This window comes from Eriocheir sinensis, chromosome 25 (genome assembly GCF_024679095.1).
Source record: "Eriocheir sinensis breed Jianghai 21 chromosome 25, ASM2467909v1, whole genome shotgun sequence".
Lineage (NCBI taxonomy): Eukaryota > Metazoa > Arthropoda > Malacostraca > Decapoda > Varunidae > Eriocheir > Eriocheir sinensis.
The window spans coordinates 16,241,590-16,269,089 of record NC_066533.1 but is presented as its reverse complement, the minus strand read 5'-3'; the positions used below and the strand labels follow the sequence as shown (position 1 = coordinate 16,269,089).

Here is a 27,500-nt window from a genome sequence, read left to right as displayed (position 1 = left end):
TGTCTGTTTACTACCGCTACTACTAGTAATCTACGTGTGGTAGGACAGGACAGAATAGATGAAAGCGGAGGAAAAGTTCGCGAGAAAGAAGGAGGCGTAGGAGGAAGAGGAAGGACTAGAGCAGGAGGAGGAAGAGGAGGGAAAGGGCGCTGTAGGAGGAGGAGGAGGAGGAGGAGGAGGAGGAGAAGGGGTTACAGGGGCGTCGGTGGAGGAGGATATCGCGAATTTGAAGACAAGTTGCATGCATGGCCTGACTCTCCGTGCGGGGCGGCCGTTAGGAGACAGTGGCGTGTGTTTCCTACCTGTGCTAAATCATGCCAGGTGAGCTCCGTGCCCTCCCCCTCCCCCCCCACACAAGCATACACACACAGGCACACACACACACACACGCTACACCTACGCACATAGACTTACAAACAGACGAACAGAGAGACAAGGGAAAATAAAAAAAGTTAATTGCATTTCCGTGGTCGGCAAACGCAGCAGGTAACCCAAACACCTGTAATAAGCGTGTCATTACCTTCACGCTGAAAGACGCAGGTGGAGGCAAAGGTAAACAGGTGTGTGTGTGTGTGTGCGTGGGAGAGAGAGAGAGAGAGAGAGTTCATATTATTAATGCAAGACTCACGAAGGTAAATAAACAGAGGGAAGTAAAGAGATAGTGACGTGTGTTATTGCTGCTCGTGTTTACCTGGCGGATAATTAAACCCCGCCACACCTGTCCGTACGTAGACGATTAATTAAGGACGAATCACGGACGGCCAGAGCTTTAGAAAGGTTGCGTTTACGTTGTATCTTCGTCTATTATTTCCTCTTTTTTTTTTGTATGGTAGCATTGTACTTAGTTTTCAAGATATTTTTTTTAATATGGCAACCTTACTTTTTTAATGCAATTGTTTGGTTTTTGTTTTCCTTTTTTATTTTTTTCGAAGGGAGGTGATTTTTATATTTGTTTTTGTTTGGTAACACTGTACTTAGTTTTCAAGAGGTAGTATATGATTTATTTTTATCTGGTAACGTTTTTTTTTTTGTGTGTGTGTGTGTGTTTGTTAGTTTTTTACGCGTTTTCTGTTGCTTATTTTTTAATTTTGCGTTTTCATTTTTACTTTTGTTATTTGATTTTACGTTTTTTGTTAAAGGTTTATATTCTACGTCCACATTTTCTTTATATTTTTTTTTCTGATGTTTTTTTTCGGCTTCGTGACTTTCGTTCTTGGTGAAGCAAAATGTTTACACGAAGAAACACACTTAGGGAATAAAACGAAAAGAGCTCAATTGTTTCTTAGGAAATTAGAGGGACGGACGCAAAAAAAAAAAATGAAAGGAAATCAAAGAAAGTATAAGTTGTTTCTTATGCAAATATGTAGGCAAAGTGTGTGTGTGTGTGTGTGTGTGTGTGTGTGTGTGTGTGTGTGTGTGTGTGTGTGTGTGTGTGTGTGTGTGTGTGTGTGTGTGTGTGTGTGTGTGTGTGTGTGTGTGTGTTTGATATATGATTTTTACCTTCACTTATTTTTTTTTTCTATTTAAGTGCTCTGTGGCTATATTTTTTTTTAGCATTCTTCTTTATTCCATTTTTTTCTCTTTCTTCATCTTTCTTTTTATATAAGTGCTCAGTGAATCGTTTTATTTATGCATTTTTCTTTATATTTTTTTCTCTATTTCATGGTATTTTTCTTCATGTAAGGACTATGTATTATTTCATGAGCATTTTTCTTTTAACTTTTATCTATTTCGTGCTTTTTTTCTTCATATAATTTCTCAATGTTTTATTCCATGAGCATTTTCCTTTTCATTTTTCTCTTATTTCAATTCTTTTTTTCGTTTCAGTGCTTTGTGTTTTATTCCACGAGCATTTTTCTTTTACCGTTTATCTATTTCGTGTTGTTTTCTTCATATAACTTCTCCATGTTTTATTCCATGAGCATCTTCCTTTTCATTTTTCTCTTAATTCCTGTTCTTTTTCTTCGTTTCAGTGCTTTGTGTTTTATTCCACGAGCATTTTTCTTTTACCGTTTATCTATTTCGTGTTTTTTCTTCATATAATTTTTCTATGTTCTAATCCATGAGCATTTTTCTTTTCATTTTTCTCTAATTTCTGTTCTTTTTCTTCGTTTCAGTGCTTTGTGTTTTAGTCCACGAGCATTTTTCATCTCATTCATCCTTCTTTCGTGGTTCTTTCATCGCGTTCTCACTGATGTATGGTTTGGCCTGCTTTCCTCACCTCTAATCTATGACATATGAATTTTACACATTTTTTTCTTCATCTAAATGCTATGTGGTTATTTCTTACGATCATTTTTCTTCTCATTCATCTTTCTCTCATTGTCTTTCATCACGTTCTCACTGATGTATGGTTTCGTTCGGTTCGGTTTCGTCATCTCTAATCTGCCTTGAGTATTGACAACCTACCTTACTCATTGTCCTCATTTTCTTATTTACTCTTGTATTGTGACCCTTGTATTACTGGCCTCTCATTTCTCAAGCTTGCTCGTGATATATTTTAGCTTTATTCGTTCCTTGCAGCCTTGAATGTCACGTTATATATTCCTTTGTATTTTGTCATGGTGAAAATCTATAAACTCTACGGTATTTGGTCATAAGTTTTCAGTATGTGGTGTTGTGTATATGTTTCTCGCATCCCTTCATAATTCTTCTATTTCGTTTGTTTGTTTATACGATGAATGTTTGTATAATGTGTGTTTGTGTCCGTTTGTTTATCTGTTTGTGTTTCTTTGTCCTCCCTCAGATGTTTCTTGGTAATCTGTCTATTATTTCCCTTCCTCTTCCTCTTCCTGTTTTTCCTTCTTGTTAATTCTTCTCCTCTCTGCCACTTTTAACTTTTCACCTCCCCATTTTCTTTACCACTTCTAATCATTCTTATCATATTCTTTACCACACACCTTTATTCTTCTCTTCACCCTTCATAATTAGCACTTTTTCCTTCCTTCTCTTTTTTCTGTATCCCACTATACTCTTCTTTCTTCTCTCCTTGCTTTTCTTTTATTCTTCTTTCTCTATTGCACTTACTCGACCCTTCCCTATATTTTCCTATTTGTTACCATTCTTCTTTCTCAATCACACCTATGCAACCTTTCTTATTCCTAAGTTCTTGACCTTTCTTCTCTTTCTATCACACCCACTCAACCCATCTTATTTTTCTTTTATGCCTTTACTATCTATATCACACTTCCCTCATTCTTCCTCTCCTGTTCTTTACCTCCTTTCTCCTTCTCCGTCCTCTCTGCCACACTTAACACCTAACACACTCCATACACCCATCAGACAGGGCACAGACGGTTCGGGATGAGGCACAGGGCAGGCCGGTGTTCGTGCCCTCCGCCCCGCCCAAGACAATGCGGCACAGCTTCCAGAAGGCGGTCAAGAAGGTGGTGACCACGCAGAACATCACCGAGGCGGACATGCTGGCCGCCAAGAGTGAGTATGTGGTGTTGTATTGATGGTGGTGATGGTGATGAGGATAGTGAGTGTAGTGATGATTGTGGTGATGGTGTTTTATTTCCCGTTTGGAGTTGTTTTATTTTTTTTACAACAAAGGAGACAGCTCAAGGGCACAAAAAAGTAAACAATAATAAAAAAAAGCCCGCTACTCGCTGCTCACAAAAAGAATCTAAAGAGGTTATTTGAAGATGGTAGTGATGTTTTTCTTAGGCTTTAGAGAGAGACAAAAACACAAGTACAATTCGTTTTTCCTCTATATATTGAGTGTTTTGTCTTTGTTTTTGTTTTGGAATGAGAATGATGATGGTGATGATAACGATAGTGACTGTAATGGGATTTTAATTTCTTTTAGTTTGGGGTTTAAAGACAAAAACACAAGTACAATTCGTTTTTCCTCTATATATTGAGTGTTTTGTCTTTGTTTTTGTTTTGGAATGAGAGTGATGATGGTGATGATAACGATAGTGACTGTAATGTGATTTCAATTTCCTTTAGTTTGGGGTTTAAAGACAAAAACACAAGTACAATTCGTTTTTCCTCTATATATTGAGTGTTTTGTTTTTGTTTTTGTTTTGGAATGAGCGTGATGATGGTGATGATAACGATAGTGACTGTAATGGGATTTCAATTTCTTTTAGTTTGGGGTTTAAAGACAAAAACACAAGTACAATTCGTTTTTCCTCTATATATTGAGTGTTTTGTCTTTGTTTTTGTTTTGGAATGAGCGTGATGATGGTGATGATAACGATAGTGACTGTAATGGGATTTCAATTTCCTTTAGTTTGGGGTTTAAAGACAAAAACACAAGTACAATTCGTTTTTCCTCTATATATTGAGTGTTTTATTTTTGTTTTTGTTTTGGAATGAGCGTGATGATGGTGATAGTGATGATAGGGACTGTAATGGGATTTTAATTTCTTTTAGCTTGGGGTTTAAAGACAAAAACACGAGGTAGAAGTCTTTATTTTTTCTTCTATTCTGAGTATTTTTTTTTATTTGTATTTGCGGGAGTTGGGGAGAAGGATTGAAATGGGGGAAGGGTCCTATTCGTGTGTGTGTGTGCGTGTGCGTGTGCGTGTGCGTGTGCGTGTGCGTCATTTCTAGGAACGTTGACCCCTTGACACGCGAAAAAAAAGAAGAGGCGCAAAATATGAGACAAAAAAAAATACATGTTGTTTAATCTATTTCAGGCGACTTAAATTCTTTCCCTTTTAACTTCCTGCTTCTCTGATCTCTTCCATTATTCTTCCTAACAAAAAAAAATGGATCTTCGTATAATTTTCATCCATGTATTTATCGCTATATTTAATTTGTCGTGTCATTCATTTCTCTTGTCTTTTTTTGTTGCTCTTTGTCTCTCTCTCTCTCTCTCTCTCTCTCTCTCTCTCTCTCTCTCTCTCTCTCTCTCTCTCTCTCTCTCTCTCTCTCTCTCTCTCTCTCTCTCTCTCTCTCTCTCTCTCTCTCTCTCTCTCTGTTTTTAATCCTCGTATTTATCTGTGTGTGTGTGTGTGTGTGTGTGTGTGTGTGTGTGTGTGTGTGTGTGTGTGTGTGTGTAATTTATCTCATTTATTCATTTATCTCGTCCTCCTTGTCTCTCTCTCTTTCTCTCTCTTGATTCGTTAAGTAAAATATACAGGAGAGAAGATAAATATAAATTGTCTAAACAGTCTCATTCATTCATCTTTTCTTCTTCTTCTTCTTCTTCTTCTTCTTCTTCCTCTTCTTCTTCTTCTTCTTCTTCTTCTTCCTCTTCTTCTTCTTCTTAATCATCTTCTTCTTCTTTTTCTTCTTTTTCTTCTTCTTCTTCTTAATCATCTTCATATTCTTCTTCTTCTTCTTCTTCTTCTTCTTCTTCTTCTTCTTAATCATCTTCATATTCTTCTACCTCTTCATCATCTTCTCTCATTCCTCTCGTCATCTCTCTCTCCCTCTCTTTGTCTCTCGCTTCATAAAGTAAACAAAAAAACAATAAGGAAAAGAAAAGAAGTATAAACGATTCAGACGGTCGTATCAAGAGGTTCGGATCCGCTAATGGCTCGTGTCCAGGCGGTGCTCGATCCCCTCCGTCAGCAGACACGAGGCGATGCTCTTTTGTCACGCAGCGGTTGTCTGTCTCTCGCGGGGGTGGTGGTGATGGTGGTGGTGGTGGTGGTGGTTGTTTTGTTTTTTCAAGAGTGTGATTTTGTTTTGTTATTGTTTTACTCTTTAATATACGTATGTTTGTTGTTTTTGTTGTTGTTATTGTTGTTTGTTTTTCTTTTCCCCTGTTCTTCCTCTTTTTCTTATTATTCTTTTTCTTTCTCTTCTTGTTCTCGTTCTTCGTTTATTTCATTCAATTCGTCTCTCCACCTTTCTTCTTTCTTTTCTTGTTTCCTTTTTCATTTCCCGTCTTCATTCTCTCGTTTCTCCTCTTCCTCATTCGCTTCTTATTCATATCCTCGTCTTTTCCTCTCTTTCTTCTTTCCTTCCTTTCCTTCTCTCCTCTTCATTTCATTATTCTTGTCTTCTTAGCTTCCTATTTCTCCCTTTTTTTTGTCCTTCCTTGATCTCTTTTCCTTCCTTTCCTTCCATTATCTTTCCTTCCTTCCTTCCTTCCTTCCTTCACCTTTCTTTCGTCCCTCATACTTTTCCTCACACCATGAAAGAAAACGGAGGCTTATCAGGGTCATCTTAGCTAACCGACTTTCACGCGCCGAGTCGTCCAAAGAAAACGGAGAAAGAAAACGCCGATTCACGGGAGACGTCTTTCTTTTTCTGAGGCCGAGTGTAACATGTGAAATTATATAATATTGATGAATAGTTTGAGGAGGTATAAATATCTCTCTCTATTCATCCTCTCCTCTCCTCTCCTCTCCTCTTCTCCCTCCCCTTCCATCTCCTCTCATCCTTTCCTTCTTCTCCCATCCTTCCCTCCTCCATTTTTCTCTGTTTCTTTAATCTCTGTCATATCTTTAGCTTTTATATGTGTGTGTAGGCACTTGCTATATATAATAATAAGTGTTGTTTTGAATATTAGTGGAATTTTTTTTATAGTATACAGATAAAAAAAACAGGTTAACACACACATGTACACACACAGATAGATAGATAGATAAATAGATAGAGACAGACAGACACAAATAAACAAACACACTGACTCACACACATACACAGAAAGACATACACAGACACACACAAACAGATAGACAGACACATAGACACAGATAGACAGGCAGCCAGGCACATCAACACACACAAACACACACACACACACACACACACACACACACACACACACACACACACACACACACACACACACACACACACACACACACACACACACACACACACACACACACACACACACACACACACACACACACACACACACACACACACACACACACACACACACACACACACACACACACACACACAGGAATACATACAGACGACAAAGCCTCAATTATTACCCCGTGACATCAACAATTCACCTTCGCCTCTCATTTACCTGCCGTGCCGCGCCCCATTAACCTGGCCTGTTAATTAGGAGAGGCTGACTCACCTGTGTACGTGCCAGACGCCAGGTAAGGCCTATGCATGCACGTGTGTCACCTCTGCTTATTGCGTCATTCATATAAATTTCTCTGTCTTTCTTTCTCTTTTTTTTTCTCATCTCATCTCCTTTCCTCCCTCTCCTTCCGTCTCCTCTTCCCCCTCTCCTCTTTTCCCTTCCTTCCCCCTCCCATTTCTATTTTTTTTTTTCATCTGTAATCTTCTAATTCTTTTTCTTCTCCTCCTTTTCCATTCTTCCTTCCATTTCTCTATTTCTTCTTTGTTCTATCTTTTTTTCTTCTCCATTCCCTCCTATTCCTCCCGTTTTCCATTTTCTCTTTCTCTCTTCTTTGGCTTCTCTATCTCTTTCTTCTTCTCCTCCCCTTCCTTCCTCCCCTCATTCCTTCCATTTCTCTCTTTCATCTGCGTCATCTTTCTGTCTCTATGTCTTCTCTCCCTTCCCTTCCCCTCCCTCCTCTCATTCATATTTTTATCTCCATCTCTAATCCCTTCTCTCCCCCTCTCTCCTTCTCCCGTGTCAGTTTCTCTTATCTGCATCTCGTGCTGTGAAAATGATGTTAGCTTTACCAAGTCTCCTGTGATCATACGAGGCGTGAATGGCCCATCTTCCTCACCCCCACCCCCCCCGGACACCTCACACCTGCCCACCTGGAGACTCATACACGTGTTATTGGGCTTTACCTGTCTGTGCCCTGCGTGGCACCTGAAGGCAGCCAGGTGGTCACGTTGGGCTGACCTAACTTGCCGGAATGTCGTAATCATGGTCAAGTTTGCCGTGTTAGAGTTTAATTAGGTTAATGTGGAATGAGATGAGCAGTCTTTCATTCATTCATTCCTATGGTTGTGTGGGTGTAGGTGTGGGTGTATGGGGGGAAGAAGGGGAGGGAGGATGTTTGTGTATGTCTGAAGGGGGGAAGGGGGTATCAATGTGTGTGTGTGTGTGTGTGTATGTGTGTGTGTGTGTGTGTGTGTGTGTGTGTGTGTGTGTGTGTGTGTCACGGTCTCGGCATGTCTGTGTCTGTTTGTTTCATGTGTTTTAATCTCCCCGGTCGATGTATACACGCATTCTCTCTCTCTCTCTCTCTCTCTCTCTCTCTCTCTCTCTCTCTCTCTCTCTCTCTCTCTCTCTCTCTCTCTCTCTCTCTCTCTCTCTCTCTCTTATTTATATCAACTTACTCTAAACACCCGCTTTCTTACTTTCATTCCTGGGGTGACTTAGGCAAACGTAACCAGTGATAGCTTTAGTAATAGAGATCGTTAGGCGTATAGGCAAATGGGTTAAGAGAGTGATAGACAGATAGATAGATAGACAGATAGGTGGGTTATATTAGGGATTGTGAGACGTAGAGATGAATAAGTAAACAGATTAATAGACAGATAGATAGATATGTGAGTTGGTAGGAGGGTAGGTAGGTAGGCAGGTAAATAGATAGATAGATAAATAGATAGGTAGGTCAAATATGAGCTTCAATTGGCTGGAATTCCTTCACGGCCCAAACTCACCTTCATCTCACATTTACATTCCGGCGGAGCGCGTGATGAATGTGCCAAAAAGGGACCATAAAGAAAATGACTCTTGTGTGCACCCGTGAAATGTTCCTGGTGTTGGTGATGGTGGTGGTGATGGGGGGGGGGGGGGGGAGCTGGTGGAGGGGGGGTGATTTGCAGGGTGGAGAAGGAGGGGGGGTAATATTGTTGTTGTTGATGGTGGTGGTGATGGGGGGGTTAGTAGGGGGGAGAAGGAGGGGGGTAATATTGTTGTTGTTGTTGGTGGTGGTGGTGATGGGGGGGGTGAAGAGAGGGGGATTTATCGGGGGGAGAAGGAGGGGGGTAATGTTGTTGGTGGTAGTAGTGGTGGTGATGGTGACGGGGGGGTTAGTAGGGGGGGGGAAGGAGGGGGTAATATTGTTGTTGTTGTTGGTGGTGGTGGTGATGATGATGATGATGGTGATGATAAAAAAGAAAGAAAAAACTAGAAAAAGAAAAAGAAAGAAAATCATCACGGTCACTTTATACTTTTACAGATGTTGTTAGCCGCCCAGGTAATGCGTCATGGGATTCGAACTGGGGACTTAGTGCTGTAAACGGGGCCAAGCTGCCAGTCGGGGTTATTTACGAGGGGCGGAGACGAGAGAGAGAGAGAGAGAGAGAGGCTACTGTTATCTCGAATATACTCTTTTTCATTTCATAAGGTCACGGGGTCATACATTTAACGCCCCCTTCATTTTTTTTCGCCTTCCTTTATTGGCTATTAAAACCGACTCCTCCCGCGGATTATCCTTTTATTTCTCTCTTTACGTCCCCATCGAAGCCATAATCGTCCCCACAAAACATGTAGACTTTTTTCAGCACCTTCATTAAAACGGAAGATTGGCCGGGTAACGATCAGCCATTTTGAAGCAACTCTCGATCAGGCCAAGATAATAGCAATAATAGTCATAATCCTGCTTGTCCCGCGATGCTGCAGCACTTAATGAGTCAGTTGCGCTGCTGGTTATGTTTTTGTTTTTTCGTATATTTTTCCGGTGCTGTCTATAGCGCCGATAAGCTGTCTTTAGGGGGCCCTCTCAGACGACCCCACTCATTAACGACGCAGGGGAATTTTATTTATAGTGGTTCCCGTGATGTCTTGTAGTCGTGGGTGGAAGTAACACTGATTGAAGAAGAAGAAAAGGTATTTGTTGATTGCACAGACTTTGTACGACCTCACCCCGTTATTGACGCAGACGGATTGTGTTTATAGTGGCTCCCGTGATGTCTTGTAGTCGTGGGTGGAAGTAACATTGATTGAAGAAGAAGAAAAGGTATTTGTTGATTGCACAGACTTTGTAATATCCAGGAGGAACCATCAGTCAGTCCAGCGCTTAATGACACGGAATCGCAACTAATAATCCGAATGAATGAATGATATTGTGATTGTTTTATTGTTGTTGTTGTTGTTGTTGTTGTTGTTGTTGTTGTTGTTGTTTTTCTTTGTTTTATCTGTTAACTATTACTGTTGTTTCTTTCTGTTTTTCTTTTCTGTTTATCATTATTCTAGTTTTTTTTGTTTTATTTGTTTACTTGCATTATTTTTTTGTTTTTTCTGTTAACTTTTACTGTTGTTTATCTGTTTTTTTCTGTTTTTTATTACTGTTTTTTTTCTTTGTTTTCTCTCTTAAATAGCATTGTTCTTTTTCTCTTTTTTTTCTTCTTTTTCCTATTATTGTTGTTCTCCCTGATTTCTCTGTTTATTATCACTGTTCTTTTTCTCTGTTTTCTCTGCTTATCATCTTTGTTCTTTTTCACTGTTTTTTCTTCTGTTTACTTCCATTCTTCTTTTTCTCTTTTTTTCCTGTTTACTATTATTGTTATTATTTTTCTTTTCTCTGGCACATTTAGCAACGGAAATACTGACACTAAAATCTTTCCTGGGCAGTGATCGTAACAACAACAACAAAAAAAACAAAAACAAAAACAAAAACAATCACAATATCGCTCCTTCAACAACAACAACAACAACAACAACAACAACAACTACAAAAACAAAAACAATCACACTATCGCTCCTTCAACAACAACAACAACAACAACAACAACAACAATCACAATATCATTCATTCATTCAGATTAGATATCGACTCTGAATCCATCTCATTTAGCGCTGGGCCGATGGTTCTCTCTGGATTACTGAGTCGTGTGCAATCAACGAATACCTGTTTTATTTTTCACCTTTTTTTAACCTTTATTTTCCCTTCCACGTAAGTTACCTGCACACACATCTATCTCTCCACATTCCACATCCCACTCTCTACTCCACTTACCATCATGCGAGGTGTTGTTCTGCAGTAGATTATTGGAATTTATAAGTGAATGGTGTTACTGAGACTACTGCTACTACTATTATATCTACTACTACTATTACTCCACCCGAAATTAACCTCTCTTTTGGCCACTCGCCGATACCTTCTTATACGGGAGAAGTGATTAGCGGGCTTTTTTTTTTCTCATTAATTTTTGCTCTTTAACTGCTTCCTCAACTGTACAAACAACAACAACAACAGCATCAACAACAAGACACCTCTACACCCGAAACTGACCTCCCTTTCGGTCACTCGTCTATACTTTTTTATATATAGGGACAGAGATTATCAGTTTTTTTTTCTCTCATTTATTTTTTTCTCTTTAACTGTTTTCTTCACTGTAACAACAACAACAAGTCACCTCTTCACCCGAAATTGACCTCTCTATTGGCCAGTCATTCATACGCTTTTATATATAGGGGCAGAGATTAGCGGGATTTATTTTCATTTATATTTTTTGCCCTTTAACTTTTTTTTCCCTTCCATCACTGTAAAATAACAACAACGCATAAGACAGGTGATAATCGTCCCGCCTTGCATCACTCCTACGTAACGAGACGCGCTGATCGCCTTCCTAATGACTTACCTGGATTTTTTCCCCTCGTTAGACTCACCTGTGTGTTTTGCGTGATTTGTTGCAGGTGCGTGGAGTTGACATGACTTACGGGGCTTGTTTGTGGTGGGAAAATTATCGTAAAAAAATGGATAGTATAATGAGAACACTATTACTAAAACTAGCTACAACTACTACTTCTAATACTAATACTAATGCCAATACTAATACCAATACTAATACTAATACCAATACTAATACCAATACTAATACTAATACCAATACTAATATCAATGCTAATACCAATACTAATACTAATACCAATACTAATACCAATACTAATACCAATACTAATACTAATACCAATACTAATACCAATACTAATACCAATACTACTAATACTACTAATAATGGAAGGCAATGTAAAATAAGAATAAGGAAATACGACATTGTTTCTAATTAATAAATGACCCCAAAGTCTCGTTAATCTGTTTATAATTATTTTTTTATGATTTGCTGGGAATGATAAGTAGTCAGGGAAGCATTTTTTTGTCTCTTATCTATTTCCTTCTTTCTTTCTTTCCTCTTTCTTTCTCTTTTTCATCACTACATCATCACCTTACATTCCAATCTTTCCCTTAATCTTTTCTTCTATATTCACTTCCTTTCCACCTTTCCTCCTACCTGTCAGCGAGGTGTACAAAGGTCTTACGTAGGTTAATTAATTTTTACCTGCGAACACCTGTATAGGATAAGACAGGTGAGAAAAGAGCAAGAAAATCGGACTTCCGGTTACGTGAGAGAGAGAGAGAGAGAGAGAGAGAGACGGTTCCATAATAATTCCGTGCTTGTTGTAATAATATGAATGACGTCAGCCCAACAGCAAACACGCCAGCGATTCATAACGATCCCAGTAATAATAATAAGAAAACGAATGTCTGAAGGCAAAAAAAAAAAAAAACATCACACCACCCACCACCACCACCGTCGCCCCCACCGCCGCCGCCGCCTCGCTGGGTATATAAGGAGTCGCTCTCGCTGTCTTCGCCACTCTCCCGCCGCGCGTCACACAAGTCAGTCAGTCAGTTAGTGGTCCGTCTTCTTACACACTTCAACTCTCAAGCACACACGTATTATACAAGGCTTTCGCGGACGCTGTGATAATTTCCAGGGGTAGTTTCATGACCCTGGATGTAGTTTGACCCTTCCCCCGTACCGTGAACCTAAGGAAACACACATGGGAACCCGATTGACCCCCTTTTTGGTCTTTGGAAATGGTTGATGTGAGGCGTGGAAGCGTTTGACAATACCGATCAGAGTGTATTAAGCCCCTCGTGGTGGTGAGGGTGGTGGTGATGGGTGGACGCTGGATATGGTGGTGACCGCGGTGGTGGTGACAGTGGTGGTGATGTTGACGGTGGTGGTGGTGATGATGGCGGTGATATTACGCAAGTGGATTGATGGAATGATTCACCTAATTCCGGAATCCGTCTGAAGGAGGAGGTGAAGGAGGAGGTGAAGGAGGAGGAGGAGGAGGAGGAGGTCACGGCACCCCTCCATCCTCACCCTCTCCTGAAGGATGCTGAGGACACACTAAGGAAGTCCCGCTGTCCCCCTGCCCCCCCGCCCCCCCAAGATCCCCTGACGGTAACGCTGGTGGTGGTGATGATGGTGATGATGGTGAATCCTGCCCCGTCTGCCCCTTCTTCAGTAGCTATGTGGTGAAGAATGGTGATTTTGGTGATTTACTTCCCTCCTCCTTCCCTCCCTTCCCTCCCTTTCCTCCCTTCTTCCTTTCTTCCCTCTCACATTCTCTTCCCTTCTCTCCCATCCCTCCCTCACCCTCTCATTCCTACCTCCTTCCCTTTCGCATTTTCTCCTCCCTTTCTTTCTCTCTCATCTCCTTCTCCCTTCCTCCTCTCTCGCATTTCCTTCTCTTCTCTCCTTCATTATCAAAATTACCAGGAGGAAAATATCATTACTATTACTACTACTACTACTATTACTTTTGTCACCACCACTTCTACTTCTACTACTACTACTACTACTACTACTACTACAACTAATGGTACTTATGACCCCTTCTCTCCCTTCATAACTCAGACTCACTGTAGCCATAACTCACACCCAAGAATTCTGCGTTGTGCATGACCCTCCCTCCCTTCCCTCCCCTTCCCTCCCGTATACGAAGAAGCATGAACAGTGTGATCCAAGAACGCGCATGGATTCAGGGCAGCACGTGTGACCCTTCCCTACAAGACTTACCTTAGAAGACCTTACCTATCCGCGTCGTCCTTACCTTTTCGTCGCCTTACCTGTCTCGTTCTCACCTGTGTGTTCCCGTCGTACCTGTGTAACCTGTATTGTGTGGTGTTAATTGGTGTTACCTGTGTTGTTTGATACCTGAGTCGTGTGTGTGCGTGTGTGTGTTGTGACCTGTAGCTTGTTGTTTGTGTGACTTGTATGGTGTTTTATGTGTTTTTTTTACCTGTGTGGACAAGTATTCCTGCTAGCTTGAATATGACGTTCCTTCAAAATAGTCTTCCAAAACATATCATAGTGTTTTAATTCGGTATGCATAAAATTATAGACAAAGATAATGGTTGAACTACATCAATATTACCGTCCTTAACCTTCAAAAATTTTATACGTTACATGAATACTCTTTAAAAACAGCCCCAAAAATATATATACAACAAAATAACAACAACAACAAAAATCTCACACGTTAAAGCATTGTTATTGTTTGTTTATGAGCCCAGGATCCGAGTTGGCTAGTAGATCTGTTTACATAGCCCCTGTTTACATAGCCCCTGTTTACATAGCCCCTGTTTACATAGCTCCTGTTTACATAGCCCCTGTTTACATAGCTCCTGTTTACATAGCCCCTGTTTACATAGCTACTGTTTACATTAGGCCCAAGATCCGAGGTGACTGATTTACTTGCTCTCTTAGTTTACCTGTTTTTTCATTAACCTGTTTTTTTCATTAACCTGTTGTCTTGATTAACCTGTTGTCTTCATTTACCTGTTGTCTTCATTTGTTTGTTGTCTTCATTTACCTGTTGTCTTCATTTACCTGTTGTCCTCATTTGCCTGTTGTCTTCATTTACCTGTTGTCTTAATTACGTTCCCTCCTTCCCTCCTTCCCTCCCTCACTTGTTTTCTTAATTTACCTGTTGTTTTGATTTAGTTTCCTCCCTTCCTCCTTCCCTCCCTCCCTTGTTATTTTTTATTTACCTCATTGTTTTGATTTAGTTTCCTCCGTTCCTCCTTCCCTCCCTCCCTTGTTTTCTTGATTTACCTCTTATCTTCATTTAGTTTCATCCCTTCTTCCTTCCCTTCTTCCTCCTTCCTCTGTTGTTTGATTCATTTCCTTCCCTCCCTTCTTCCTTCCCTTCCCTCCCCTCCCTCCTCTGTTTTCTTGATATTAGTTATCTCCCTTTCCTCCCTTCCTTCCCTCCTTCCCTCCCCTATTCTTTTCATTTACCTGTTTTCCAATTTACCTTTCTCACACCTGTACCGTCATTCCAATCTACCTGCGTCACTCTACCTGTGCTGCATTACCTGTCTCGCCTTACCTGTCGTTACCTGAGTCCTCGTTACCTGGCTCGTTCTACCTCATGGCCCCCCTGTGTTGTTGTCGTCCCCGGAGTGGTGTTATTACGCGCCCGGGTCTGGCCAGGTGTTCCTCTCATTACCGCCGTTACCTGTACGAGGGCAATTTTGTGATTATTTTGTTATTTTGTTTTTTAGTGGTGGTGTTAAAGGACTTTTTATTTAGTTTTTTTTTTTTTTTTTGGGGGGGGGGTAAAGGGGTGATTAGGTGCGGTTGTTGTTGTTGTTATTGCTGTTGTTGTTGTTATCATTATTATTATTATTATTATTATTATTATTATTATTATTATTATTATTATTATTTTTATCTGTTATTGTTTTTTTTCTATACTTATTTATTTTGTTCTTGCTTCGAGTTGTAAATGAATGCTTCAGTTTTCTCGTTTTCTGCGTTTTTTTTATTTGTATATAATTTTGTTTTTGTTTTTTTCAGTTTGCGTTTCATTATTATATATCGTCATTCTTTTTATTTTCATTCTTTTCATTATTTATTATTTTTTTCATTATTTAGTTCTTGGTTCTATTCTAGTATTTCTATTTTCATCATCATCACTTTCTTATCATCATCATTTTTTCATCATTCTCGTTAAGATGATGAAAGTGTATACATATCGTCGTCTGTTCATGTGTGTGTGTGCGTGTGTGTGTGTGCGCGCGTGTGCGTGTGTGAGTGCAACTGTCTGTGTTTGTGTCTCTGTAAACCCTTTCATCTCCCTGTAAGAAAAAATATGTATAAAAAATCAACAACAACACACACACACACACACACACACACACACACACACACACACACACACACACACACACACACACACACACACACACACACACACACACACACACACACACACACACACACGTACACACAGACGCACGCACCCACACCTGGACTTACTCTCAGGTAGATTAAACAAGGACGCAAGAAACAACCATGAGCAAAATTAAGCCGGAGAGACAAACACTATACCAGAAGCTCCTCTTGCTCGGCCAGGACAAAAGAGGGCCAGGTGAGTCTGTGTACCTGTCTATGTACCTGTGTCTGTGTGTACCTATGTGATGTACCTGTATAATGAGCAAGGACAGTCAGGTAGGTGTTTTTCTCTGTACATAGGTGTGGACATTTATATTCTTCGTTTCGTAATGGTGGGTGTGTTTATATGTTTGTGTACCTGTGTGTTTACCTGTGTGATGGGGCAGGACAGACAGGTAAGAGTGTTTATGTATGTGGATTTGTACTTGTATAGTCTTATTTTTCTAATGGTGAGTGTGTTTACCTGTGTGCCTACCTGTGTGTGTGTGTACCTGTTTATCTGTGTACCTGTGCAATCAGGGAGGATAGCCAGGTAAGTGGGTTTTAGTATATAGGTGTTTAGTTGTATATTCTTTCCGCTTTGTCATGAGCTAAAGCAATCAGGTGAGTAAGCTTACCTGCATGTTTACCTGTGTGTGTTTGTACCTGTGCATGTTTACCTGTACGAGGGGGTTTAGGTTTGGCAAGACAGGTAAAGAGGGAGGAAGATGAGGAAGAAGAAGAGGAAGATACAGGTAAGGTGGGTGAGTTTTTCTTTATTTTCTTTCCTCTTCTCTTCTCTTTTATTCTCATTCCCTATTATCAAACATTTTTTTCTTTTACTGTCTTTCCTTTTCTTCAAACCTCCCTCTTTTATTCTCTTTCCTCTTTTTCAAACCTTCTTTTTTCACTCTTACGTCTTCACTTTCAAGCGTTTTTTTTTCCTTCCTCTTCTTTTATTAAACCCTTTTCTCGTACCTTCTCTCTCTCTTCCTCAAACCTCTATTCTTTCGCAGTTTCCAAATTTAGACTTTTCCTCCCACCTTCACGTTCCTCGCCTTTCCAAACTTCTATTCTTTCCTTCATTCTCTTTCCTCGCTCTCTTTTTACCAACCTTTTAGCTTTCACTCTTTCATATTCTCCTTCCTCTTCTTTCATCAAACCTCTTTCTCGTTTTCTCTCTCTCTTCCTCAAACCTTTTTCTTGTTCCTCTCACTCTCAAATTTCTATTCTTTCCTTCGTTCTTTCTCCTCACTCTCCTCTTTCTACCAACCTTTTAGCTTTCACTCTCCCTTCCTCAAGCTTTTTCGCCAACCTTTTTTTTTAGGGGTCAAACATCACGGTCAGGGTTTTTGGGGTTAAGCTTATTGGAAGTCGATCAGTAAGGCAATAGAGGAGCTAATGAGAGAACACGCGCCTCCGGGTGGTCGTGGCCGTCCCGTGTAAGTCCCGGATTGGTCGCGGCTTAAGGCAGGTAACTCAGGTAAATAGTTTTGGGGGTTGTTGTTTTCGTTTTTACTTTCCCTTTTTTTGTGTGTGAGTGTGCGTGTGTGGGTATTTTTGGTGGGTGCTATTTTTGGTATTGTTATTGTTTTTGTTTTTTGTTTTGTTTCTTGTTCAGGTGAGTGTTTTCTGGGGTATTTTTTTTTTTTTATATTCTTGGGTGTTTTTGTGCTTGCTATTTTTGGTATTGTTTTGTTTTTCTCTTATTGTTTTTGTTTGTCTTTGTGTTGTGAATGAGTGTCTTGGTTCTCTATCCTTTTTTTTTTCTTTTCTTGTATTTGCTTGGTGGGTATTTTCGTTTAGCTGCTAATTTTGGGATATTGTTTTTTTTTGTTGTTGTTGTTGTTTTGCTTCGTGTTGTAAGTGTTTTGGTTACTTGTGTTTTTCTGTTTCTCTGTTTTCTTCTTTTTCTCTTTTTGTGTAGATTTTTTTGTTGTTTGTATTCGTTCTTTAATTTTCGTTCCGTCTACTTTACCTTATTTTTTCACTAACCCTTTATTTACCTTTTGTCATTTCCTTACCTTTTCTTTTTTTTCTTGTTCTTTTCTTTTTTTCCTTCTGGCTGTTTAATATTTTTCTTTTCATTATTTTTGCGCCTTTCTTTTATTTCCTTTGTTTATTTCTTGTTTCTACCTTTTTTTCTTGTTTCTTATTTGATTTAGTTTCCCGTCAATATAACCTCTGTCACGTTTTCTTCTATACACATTCCTTAACATCTATATATAAATTTCTTTTCTCGGTTAATATTGTCCCAGCGTTTTCCTTTTGTTTTCTCCATTCGTCTATGTTTTCAGATCCTCTTTGATGGACACGATTCAGGTCATGTTTTACTTATTTACGTCACTTATACTTTTTTTGCGTTGTTTATATTTCACTCATAATTGTTGTTGTTGTTGTTTTTTCTCTGTGAAGTTTTGTTTTTATTTTTCCCGGAAGTCAAATTTTCCCGGTCATTATTTTCTTTAACTCTTTTCCTCTTTAATTTTCTTTTTTTTAAGCGATATTTACCGTTTTCTGTTTTCTTATTTATCTTTATTTTGGTTGTTTTTGTTGTTGTTGTTGTTGTTGTTGTTGTTTTAGGTCAATTTAAGTTTCATACGTGTTTTTTTCCTCTCTCTCTCTCTCTCTCTCTCTCTCTCTCTCTCTCTCTCTCTCTCTCTCTCTCTCTCTCTCTCTCTCTCTCTCTCTCTCTCTCTCTCTCTCTCTCTCTCTCTCTCTCTCTCTCTCTCTCTCTCTCTCTCTCTCTCTCCTTTGATATCATATGTGTTTTTTCCTTTTTTTTTTTTTTTGCATTTTTTATCCCATTATTTCTGGGTGATTTACGAAGAGGGGGGAGAGGAAGAAGGGGGAGAGGGAGAAGGGGAAGGGAGGAGAAGAGGGGGGGGGGCGGTTACCCTCTCCTCTCACTCCCCTCCCCACCCTTCTGCTCCCCACACATACCGACGCATCAGTTTGAGAAGGTGAGGAGGAGGAGGAGGAGGAGAATGAGGGAGGATGAGGAGGAGGAGGAGGAGGAGGAGGAGGAGAAGGAGGAGGTAATAAGGAAGCAGTAAAATAACATAAGAATGAGGTAAGTGGTATAATTTTTTTTTTTCTGTTCCTATATTTTCCTCCTTTCTTTCTATATTTTCTTCTCTCTTCCTTTCTTTCTCCCTTCTCCTTTCCTTCTTTTTTTTTCTTTCCTCTCTCTTCTTTCCCTTCATTCATTCATTTATTCCTTTTTATTTCTTATGTTTCCCTCCTTCTTCCCTTTCTCCTTCTTTCTTCTTATTTCATTTCTTTGTCTCTATTTATTTTTCTCTTCCTTCCTTCCTTTGATTTACTTCTCCTGTTCTTTCCTTCTTTTGTTTTTCTTTCTTTTCTGCATATTCATTTTTTACGTATTTCTTCCTTTCCTGCTTTTAATCTTTTCTCTTTATTTTTATTCCACTTATTTTCTTTCATATATTTTTTTCGTACGTTCGTTAATACCTTCCTTATTTTTTCACGTTCTTCCTCCTCCTCTTTACTTTTAACCTTGCCTCCGCCTCCTCCTCCTCCTCCTCCTCTTCCTCATTCCCTCATTCCCTCCTTTCATTAGCTTGCTTCGTTCCCTCCTTCCTTCCTCCTCACCTTCCCTCCAATCTTCTCTCCTCCCTCCCTCCTCTTGCTAACCATCCACCACAGAAAATATATACATAAAAAAACTACATTCTAAGTTAATTGCACTAACACTCAACTAAATATAAAGTCTTGTAGCACGTGTATAAGAAAATGGTAAGAGAAACACGGTAGCTCTTCTTCCTCTTCCTCTTCCTCTTGTTCTCCCTTCCTCTCTTCCTTTAGATTTTAGTTTTTCTTTTTCTACTTATTTCGACTGTTCCTCTTCTTCTTCTTCTTCTTTCTTTTCCTCTTCATTTTCCTCTTCCTTCTTATATCGATTGTTCATCTCCTTACTCTCCTACTTCTTCCTTCCTTCCCCTTCTCCTCCTTCTCTTCGTTTTCCTCTTCCTTCTTATTTCGACTGTTCATCTTCTTACTCTCCTTCTTCTTTCTTCCTTTCTTCCCCTTCTTCTCGTTTTCTTCGTCTTCCTCTTTCTAATTATTTCAACAGTTCCTCTTCTTGTTCTTGTTCTTGATCTTCTTCTTTCTTCTTCTTCTTCTTCTTCTTCTTCTTCTTCTTCTACTTCTTCTTTTTGTTCTTCTTAGGCTACAGGTAACATATAACAGGTGAACTAAACTAAGCTTTCCTAATTGACTGCATTTCTAACCTTAAAATAGCACATTGCATGGGTATAAAAACGTAGTAACCTTCTCTTTCTTTCTTTCTTTCTCACTTAAAATTACTCTCCCTTCCATTCCGTCTTTCCTTCATTTGAGTTTCTTTCCTGCCTCTGTATGCTCGAGTAACTGTTTAGTGCTCCGTTGAAATGACTGACGGGTAACATGCGTCGTCGTTTGCTCCCTCTCTCCCTCACACCCCTCTTCCTCTCCCCTGTTTCTCCCTCTCATCCATCCCTCCTCTCTCTCCCCTTCCTCCCTTCCCTTTTCTCTCTCATCTTTCCTTTTGTTTTCCTTTTGACCTCATTCTTCCTTTTCTTCCCCACCTCTCTCTCTCTCATATCTCCCTCTTCCTCGTCTACCTCCGCTGTGATGAAGGATTTAAAACAGTTCTCCCTCCTCCTACTCGTGTTATTCTGCTGCTTCGTCTTCGTCTATTTCTTCTTTCTTGTCTTCTAATGTTTTTTTTGTTTTAATCTTTCTTTCTACCTTCTTCCTCTTCCTCTTCATCTTCCTCCTCCGCTTCATTTTAATCCTCCTCTTGTTCTGCTTCGTCTTCGTCTCCTCCTTCATTCTCGTTTTATGTTTTTTTTTTGTGTAACCTTTCTCTCTCCCTTCCTCCTCCTCCTCTTCATCTTCCTCCTCCTCTTCATCTTCCTCATCTTCTTAATCTCTTAGTGAAGTCTGCCATGAATTTCAGACACCCGTTTTCTTTGTTATCTAATCAGTGTAATTTTTTTTATATTAGTAATTGGTGTGAGTTACAGGTGTATGCAGGTGCAGATTTTAATTACTGGAGGTTTATTTATTTCCTTATTCATTTATAGTGATTGCTGACTCATAATTTTCCTCGTTTTCTTCAGTAACTCTATATGTTGTTTTTTTTTTATCTTCCTTTTCATTTCCTATCACACGCAAATACAAACATAAACACACACACACACACACACACACACACACACACACACACACAGAAAAGTTGGACAAATACAGATACGGAGACGGAACCACACGAGCGTAAGCCCAAGCCCAGTAAAACTACAACTCGGTAAAATACAACTAGGTAAATACAACTAGGTAAATACACACACACACACACACACACGTAAACATATATACTGAACTCCAAGTGTAGGACATTCACATATATTCCACCTCTCGTTCTCACTTTTTTTTCCTTTTCTGTTTCCTTCTCCACTCTCTTAGCTTAAAACACTCCTATTGCTTTTCACCTTTCTGCCAATTTCCGTGACTCACACCTCATTTACCTTTCCTTGTTAGTCTCCTCCCTACCTCCCCTTACCTACCCTTCCCTTAATGCTTTCCTCCCTTACCTTCCCTCACTTCCCTTCCCTTAATACTTTCTCCTCCCCTTAACCTACCTCACTTACCTCCCCTTAATAATTTCCCCTCTTACCTTCCCTTAATACTTTCTCCTCCCCTTACCTTCCCTCACTTACCTTTCTCTCCACCTGTTCCTCCACTCCGCCCTCCCTTTACTCCCTCCACCCTCCTCCTTACCCTCTTCCTTACCTTCCCTCACCTACCCTTTCCTTCCACCTGTTCCTCCACTCCGCCCTCCCTTTACTCCCTCCACCTCCTCCTTACCTCTTCCTTACCTTCCTTACCTTTCTCTCCACTTGTTCCTCCATTCCTTCTTTCCCTTTACATACACTCCCCCACCCCTCCTTCCCCTCTTCTTTACCTCCCCTCACCTTCCCTTCCCCTTCTTTCCTCATCTCCTTACTCCCCCCCCACATATACCAAACTACCCCCCCCTCCATCGTCCTGGCCCCCCACCACTCTGCTCTCCCTCTAATCCAAACACTTCTTCCCCTCGCTTCCCCTCGCTTCCCCTCACTTCCTTCATCACCCAGGCCTTCAACCTCTCCCCTCACTCACGCGCTAATTATTTAAAAGCCCCTTCCTCCCCTCTATCATCCCCCTCCCCTTTCTCTTCCTCCTTGTTTCCACTTAGTATCTTCCCCTTCCTCCTCCTCCTCCTCCTCCTCCTCCTCCTCCCTTTCCTTCTCTCTCCCGCCCTTTCTCCCCTTATCTTCCCCTTCTTTCTCCTCCTCCTCCTCCCTTTCCTTTTCTCTTCGGCCCTTCCTCCCCTTCCCTTTCCTTCTTTCTCCTCCTCCTCCTCCCTTTCCTTCTCTCTCCTGCCCTTCTTTCTCCTCCTCCTCCTCCTACTCCCTTTTCTCTCCACCTCTCCCTTCCTTCCTCCCTCTCTCTCCCTTCCCAGTGTGACTTAAACTTACCTTCCACACAAAATAAAAGAGTTACCCCTTAAAATTGTGTTACTTAAGGAGAATGAGGGAATATTACAGAGAATGGGCGATGGTTACTGTATATGGCGTGTGTTTTTAGATAGTTTTCATATAAGTTAATGGGTTTTTTTTTTATGCTTTTCTCTCTTTCTTCCTCTCGCCTTTCTCTCCTTCCCTCTCCTTCATACCTTATTTATCGCTCCTTTTCTTATCTCTCTCCCTCCCCTCTTCCTCTTCTCCTTTATCTCCCTTTCTCTGTCTCATACCTCACTGCCTCCCCTCCCTCTCCTCTCTTTCCCTCTCTCCCTATCCTTATCTACTCTCCCTTATACCTTCCTCTCTCCCTTCACCTCTCTCTCTCTCTCCCTCCCCTCACCCATCATCCCCATCCCTTTCCCTATTCTCTATCTTCCCCTTCCTCGTCATTATCCTACATTTCCTTCCCTCACCTCCTATCCCTATCTTTATCTCTCTTTTATCTCCCTTCCGTCCCCTTCTCTGTGTCACTCTCCCTATCTCTCCCTTTTATCTCCCTCCCTTACTCTCGTTATCACTCTCCCTGTCTCTCCCTTTTATCTCCCTCCCTTCCCTCCCTTTCTCTCTTTATCCCTATCCCTATCTCTCCCTTTTTTCTCCCTCCCTTACCTCCTTATCACTATCCGAATCTCTCCCTTCCTCTCCATTATATCCTCTGAGCTTCTTCCTTTACTGTAAAAACAATCCGTCTCCCTCCAGTCACTGCTCTCCCTTCCTTTCCCTCACTGTCCTTCTCTCCCTCTCTCACACACTCACTCATTACGCCGAGGTGATTTAAGATGACGCACTCACCCTGGATACACTCAGCGCCCAGGTATTTCTTCACCTGCGCGGAGGAGGTGATCAAGAAGGTGGACTCACATATTTCTTGAGGGGAAGGTGATTTACATAGGGTCGGATCGCTCTTAGGTGGAGTTTTGAATCTTCTTTTGTTTTCCTGTTTTGTTTTTTTGGTTCGATGGTGTTTTCTTTGTGTTTGTGTGAGGGAGACTTTGTTGTTTTGAGTTTGTGTTAATGGTTGGATTTTGTTTTCTTGTTTTGTTTTGAAGTTTGATATGGGGTTTTAATCTTTCTTTTGTTTTTGGTTCGATAGTGTTTTCTTTGTGTTTGTGTGTGGGAGAAATTTGTTGTTTTAAGTTTGTATTAAAGGTTGGATTATGTTTTTCTTGTTTTGTTTTGAAGTTTGATGATTTTGTTTTATATTTTATTCATTTATTTATTTATTGGTGGAGTTTTGAATCTTCTTTTTCTGTTTTGTTTTTAATTTGATAGTGTTTTCTTTGTGTTTTTTCTTGTGTGTGGGGGGGATTCTGTTGTTTTAAGTTTGTATTAAAAGTTGGATTATGTTTTTCTTGTTTTGTTTTAAAGATTGATAAAGAGTTTGGTTTACATTTTATTTGTTTATTTATTTATTTGTTTACTCATTTATTTACGTTTATTTTCAGGTTTCTCTGATGCCTCTGTTTGATGGGGGTTTTTTTGCGAGATTTTTTTTCAGTGCCCTTTTCTCTTTCCTTTTTATAGTACAGGAGGTCGCTTGAGGGCAAAAAAAATAATACATATTCATTTATTCTACTTCTTACATTTACTTTTCTTTGCATTTTTGTTTAGTGAGGAGAAAAAACATGATTCTAGTTTAAATGACCTCGAGATAATTTCAACCCATTCCCAGGAAGCAAACATTAACACCTGCCCTCACCTGGCCCATCCCTCACCTGGTCTACCTCCTCACGGGCAGATAATAACACCTGGCCTTCCTACCTGTCCAATCCCTCACCTTACCCCCTCCTTCACTTTTCCTTCTCCCCCTCCTGGGCCCCTTCCTCTCCTTTCTTTCTTTCATTCTTTTCCCTCCCTTCCTTCCTTACCCTTCTTTTTTTTCCTTTTTCTTTCCCTTGGCTTTTTTTCCTATTCTCTTTTCTTTCTTTATTTATTTATTTCTACCCTTTTCTTCCCTTCCCATTCCATCCCTTCTACCCCTTTTTTTTTCCTCCCCTTCCTTCCTTTCCCTTTCTTTTCCTTCTTATGTCTCGTTCCTTACATTCCTATCCTTTTTCTTTCTCCCCTTTTCTTCCTTTCAATTCCCAGCCCTTCTACCTCATCTCTTTCCTTCCCTTCCTTCCTGCCTACCTTGCTTCCTTTTCCTCCTCTTCTACCTTCCCTCCTATCCCTCACCTGCCCTGGCCTCCATTAAATCAAGGTGAACACTCAACAAACTTCACCTCACCATAAACTCATGACCTCCACGGGTAATGAACTTCACTTTAACTTGCAAGCATGAAATAACCTCGATTTTTTTTCTGGCTTCCTTCCTTCCCTTCCTTCCCTGCCTTCATATATCCTACGTTTCTTTCCCTTCCTTCTCTCCATTCCATCTCATCCTTTTCTTCCTTCTCTCCCTAAATCTTTATATGTCCCTTTCTCTACCCTCTTCTTTTCTTCCTGTTTCCTTTCTCTCCCTTTTTCTTTCCCTTTTCTTCCTTAAATCTCCTCATTTTCCCCATTTCTTTCCCTCGCTTTCGTTCATTTTAATCGTATTTTCCTTTCCCAATCCATTCCTTCCTTTTTATCCATTTATTTTCTTTCCCTTCCCTTCTTATCTTTTCTTTCTTCCTTTTCCCTTGTCTTCCCTTGGCTTCTACCCCGTGTCTTCCCATTCTCCCTTCCCCCCCACCCTCACTCTCCAACTCTCCCTCATCCCTTCAATTCCCCTCTATACCCCCCGAACCTAACCCCACCTTCCCTTCCTCCCCCAGAGCGCGTGCTGTACCCCACCAAGCCTAAGAGCTCCGTCCAGAAGGTGCCCATCCTTGGAGGTCAGCCCATCACCCTGGAGACTGCCCTGGTGAGTACACGGGTGACCTGGTACCTGTATTGACCTGGTACTGTGGTTTGGGTCTTGTTCATTACCTGGTTACTTTCTTGTTTGGGGTTTGTTTCTTATTTGGTCTTTTTTTTTAGGGGAGAATTAGTTTTTTTTTTTTCATTATAATCTAGTTTTTTTTATATATAGTCTGTTCTTTTTTTATTTGCTGTATTTTTTTCAGTTTTGTCTTGTCTTTTTTTTTGTAGTTTATTTTTTTGGGGGGTTGGTTTAATATTTTCAATTTGGTATAGGCTTTTTTTTTAATATATTGCAGTTTTTTAATTAATTTATTTTTTTATTTGATTTCACACGATATCGAGTCAAACAATAACCATTACACACAGCCAACACAGGCGCAACGTAGAACAAAAAATACATTGCTGGTTATTTCTTTTTATATATTTCTGACACCTTGAAAGCCACGAGTATGCACCAACAATCTTTTTCCGTCTGTCACTGCAATATCGAGTTGAACGACGCCCAATATACACCAGCAACACAGACGAAACGTAGAAGAAAAAAATATATTGTTGTTTATTTTATTTTTACATTTCCGAGACCTTGAAAGCCACGAGTATGCACCAACCATCATCTTCCATCTGTGTCACTGCAAGAAGGGTAATAGATTAGGCTGTAGGAGATGCGGCAGAGAGAGACAGTGTGTGTGTGTGTGTGTGTGTGTGTGTGTGTGTGTGTGTGTGTGTGTGTGTGTGTGTGTGTGTGTGTTAGTAAATCAACTCTTGCGTGTACGAAAGGGTAAGAGAGAGAGAGGAGAGAGAGACAAAGGACAATTAAGTAATCACAAGTAAGGGGAATAAAGGGGGATGAGAGGAACAAAGGGGCAGGTTCATAACGACAAGGGAGGGTTCAATAAAGGGGAGGAAGGGGACGTGAGAACAAAGGAGAGGAGAGAAAAAGGGAAGGGAAGGAAGATAGAAGGAAAAGAAGGAGACAGTTTAGCGAGATGATGAGAGAGAAAGATAGATAGAGAGAGAGAGAGAGAGAGAGAGAGAGAGAGACAGAGAAAGCAAAGAAGAAAAATACAAAAAAAACATAAAAAAAGAAAAATGAAAAAAGACAATGAAAATAAGTAAAAAAAAAGAAATATGTATGACCTCCCCAGTGCTGACTCAGAAGGCAGGTTAATGAGCCCGCCAATAGGATTACGTGACTCACCTGGCGGAATGAGCCACGAAACTTACCTGCTAATTGGGGATTGTCCAGGTGTGGCCACATAACACCTGGCATCAAGGCGACAGACACACACCTGGCCGTTAATTAGGGGATCTGTGTTTAGTTTGACTCGTTTTTTTGTAATCTTTTTTGTTTGTTTGTTTGTTTTCCTTCCTTTCCTTTCTCTTTCTCAGTTCTCTTTTCGTTTCTTCCTTTCGTTGTTCCGTCCTTCTATACTTCTTACCTTTCCCTCCTTCCTTCCTTAATTCCTTCCTTCCTTCTTTCTTCCTTCCTTCCTTTTTCTTCTTCATTTTTTTTTAGTTTCTTTCTCTTTCTCTCTGTTTGTCTGTCTTTCTGCCTGCCTGTATTTTTTCTCTTCCTCCATTCTTCTCTCCCTTTCTCTCTTATGTGTTTGTCTATCTGTCTGTCTCTTTCCCTCTCTGTCTTTTTGTCTGTCTGTCTTTATTTATTTTTTTGTCATTCTCATCTGTGTAATCTTTTTCTTCCTCCCTTCGTCTCTCACTTCCTTCTCCATTTCCTTCTCCTCCTTCTTTATCCTCCAACCTCTTCTTTCTTTCTTCTTTCTCTTCTGACGTAAACTAAGAAGAAAGTAGAAAGAAGAAAGACAAGAAAGCAATAAAAATAAAAGAAAATTACCGTCATGTGCATAAAACTTACGAGAGAGAGAGAGAGAGAGAGTAATAAACATGTAACCAGAGGAAAAAAAAACTTAAACGCCGCTTCGTGACGCAAAATTTGGGACAGACAAGACAAATATTTAAAGTATTTCCACCATATTCCTCCTCCTCCTCCTCCTCCTCCTCCTCTTCCTCTTCCTCCTCTTCTCCCCTCTCTCCCATGTCCTCCGTTTTCTCTTCTTTGTCACATTTCTTCCTTCTTCCTTCTTCTTCATCTCCTGTTATCTTCTTCGTCTTTCTTTACTTCTTCATCTTCTTCTTCCACTTTCTCAGCGTCCTTCCTTCTCCTTCTTCTCTTTTTTTCGTTTCATCTTCTTTTTCTTTCTTTATATCCTTGCTCTTGTTTTCCTCTTCTTCTCTCCCTCCTTCTCTTCT

The 27,500-nt window shown here is 40.2% G+C and overlaps 1 protein-coding gene across 2 annotated transcripts in view; it reads left to right on the top strand.

The window, feature by feature from the left end:
* The window catches only part of LOC127003495 (inactive ubiquitin carboxyl-terminal hydrolase MINDY-4B-like), a 44,993-nt gene that overhangs the window by 4,573 nt on the left and 12,920 nt on the right, over nt 1–27,500 (top strand). The window contains exons 2-3 of one of the 2 annotated variants that reach the window (XM_050870250.1): nt 3,283–3,435; nt 25,145–25,233. In XM_050870250.1, the coding sequence (XP_050726207.1) occupies nt 3,283–3,435; nt 25,145–25,233 (242 nt within the window). Of the gene's footprint in view, nt 1–3,282; nt 3,436–15,899; nt 16,037–25,144; nt 25,234–27,500 lie in introns of those variants that run through there. The other variant, XM_050870251.1, reaches the window with a different exon arrangement.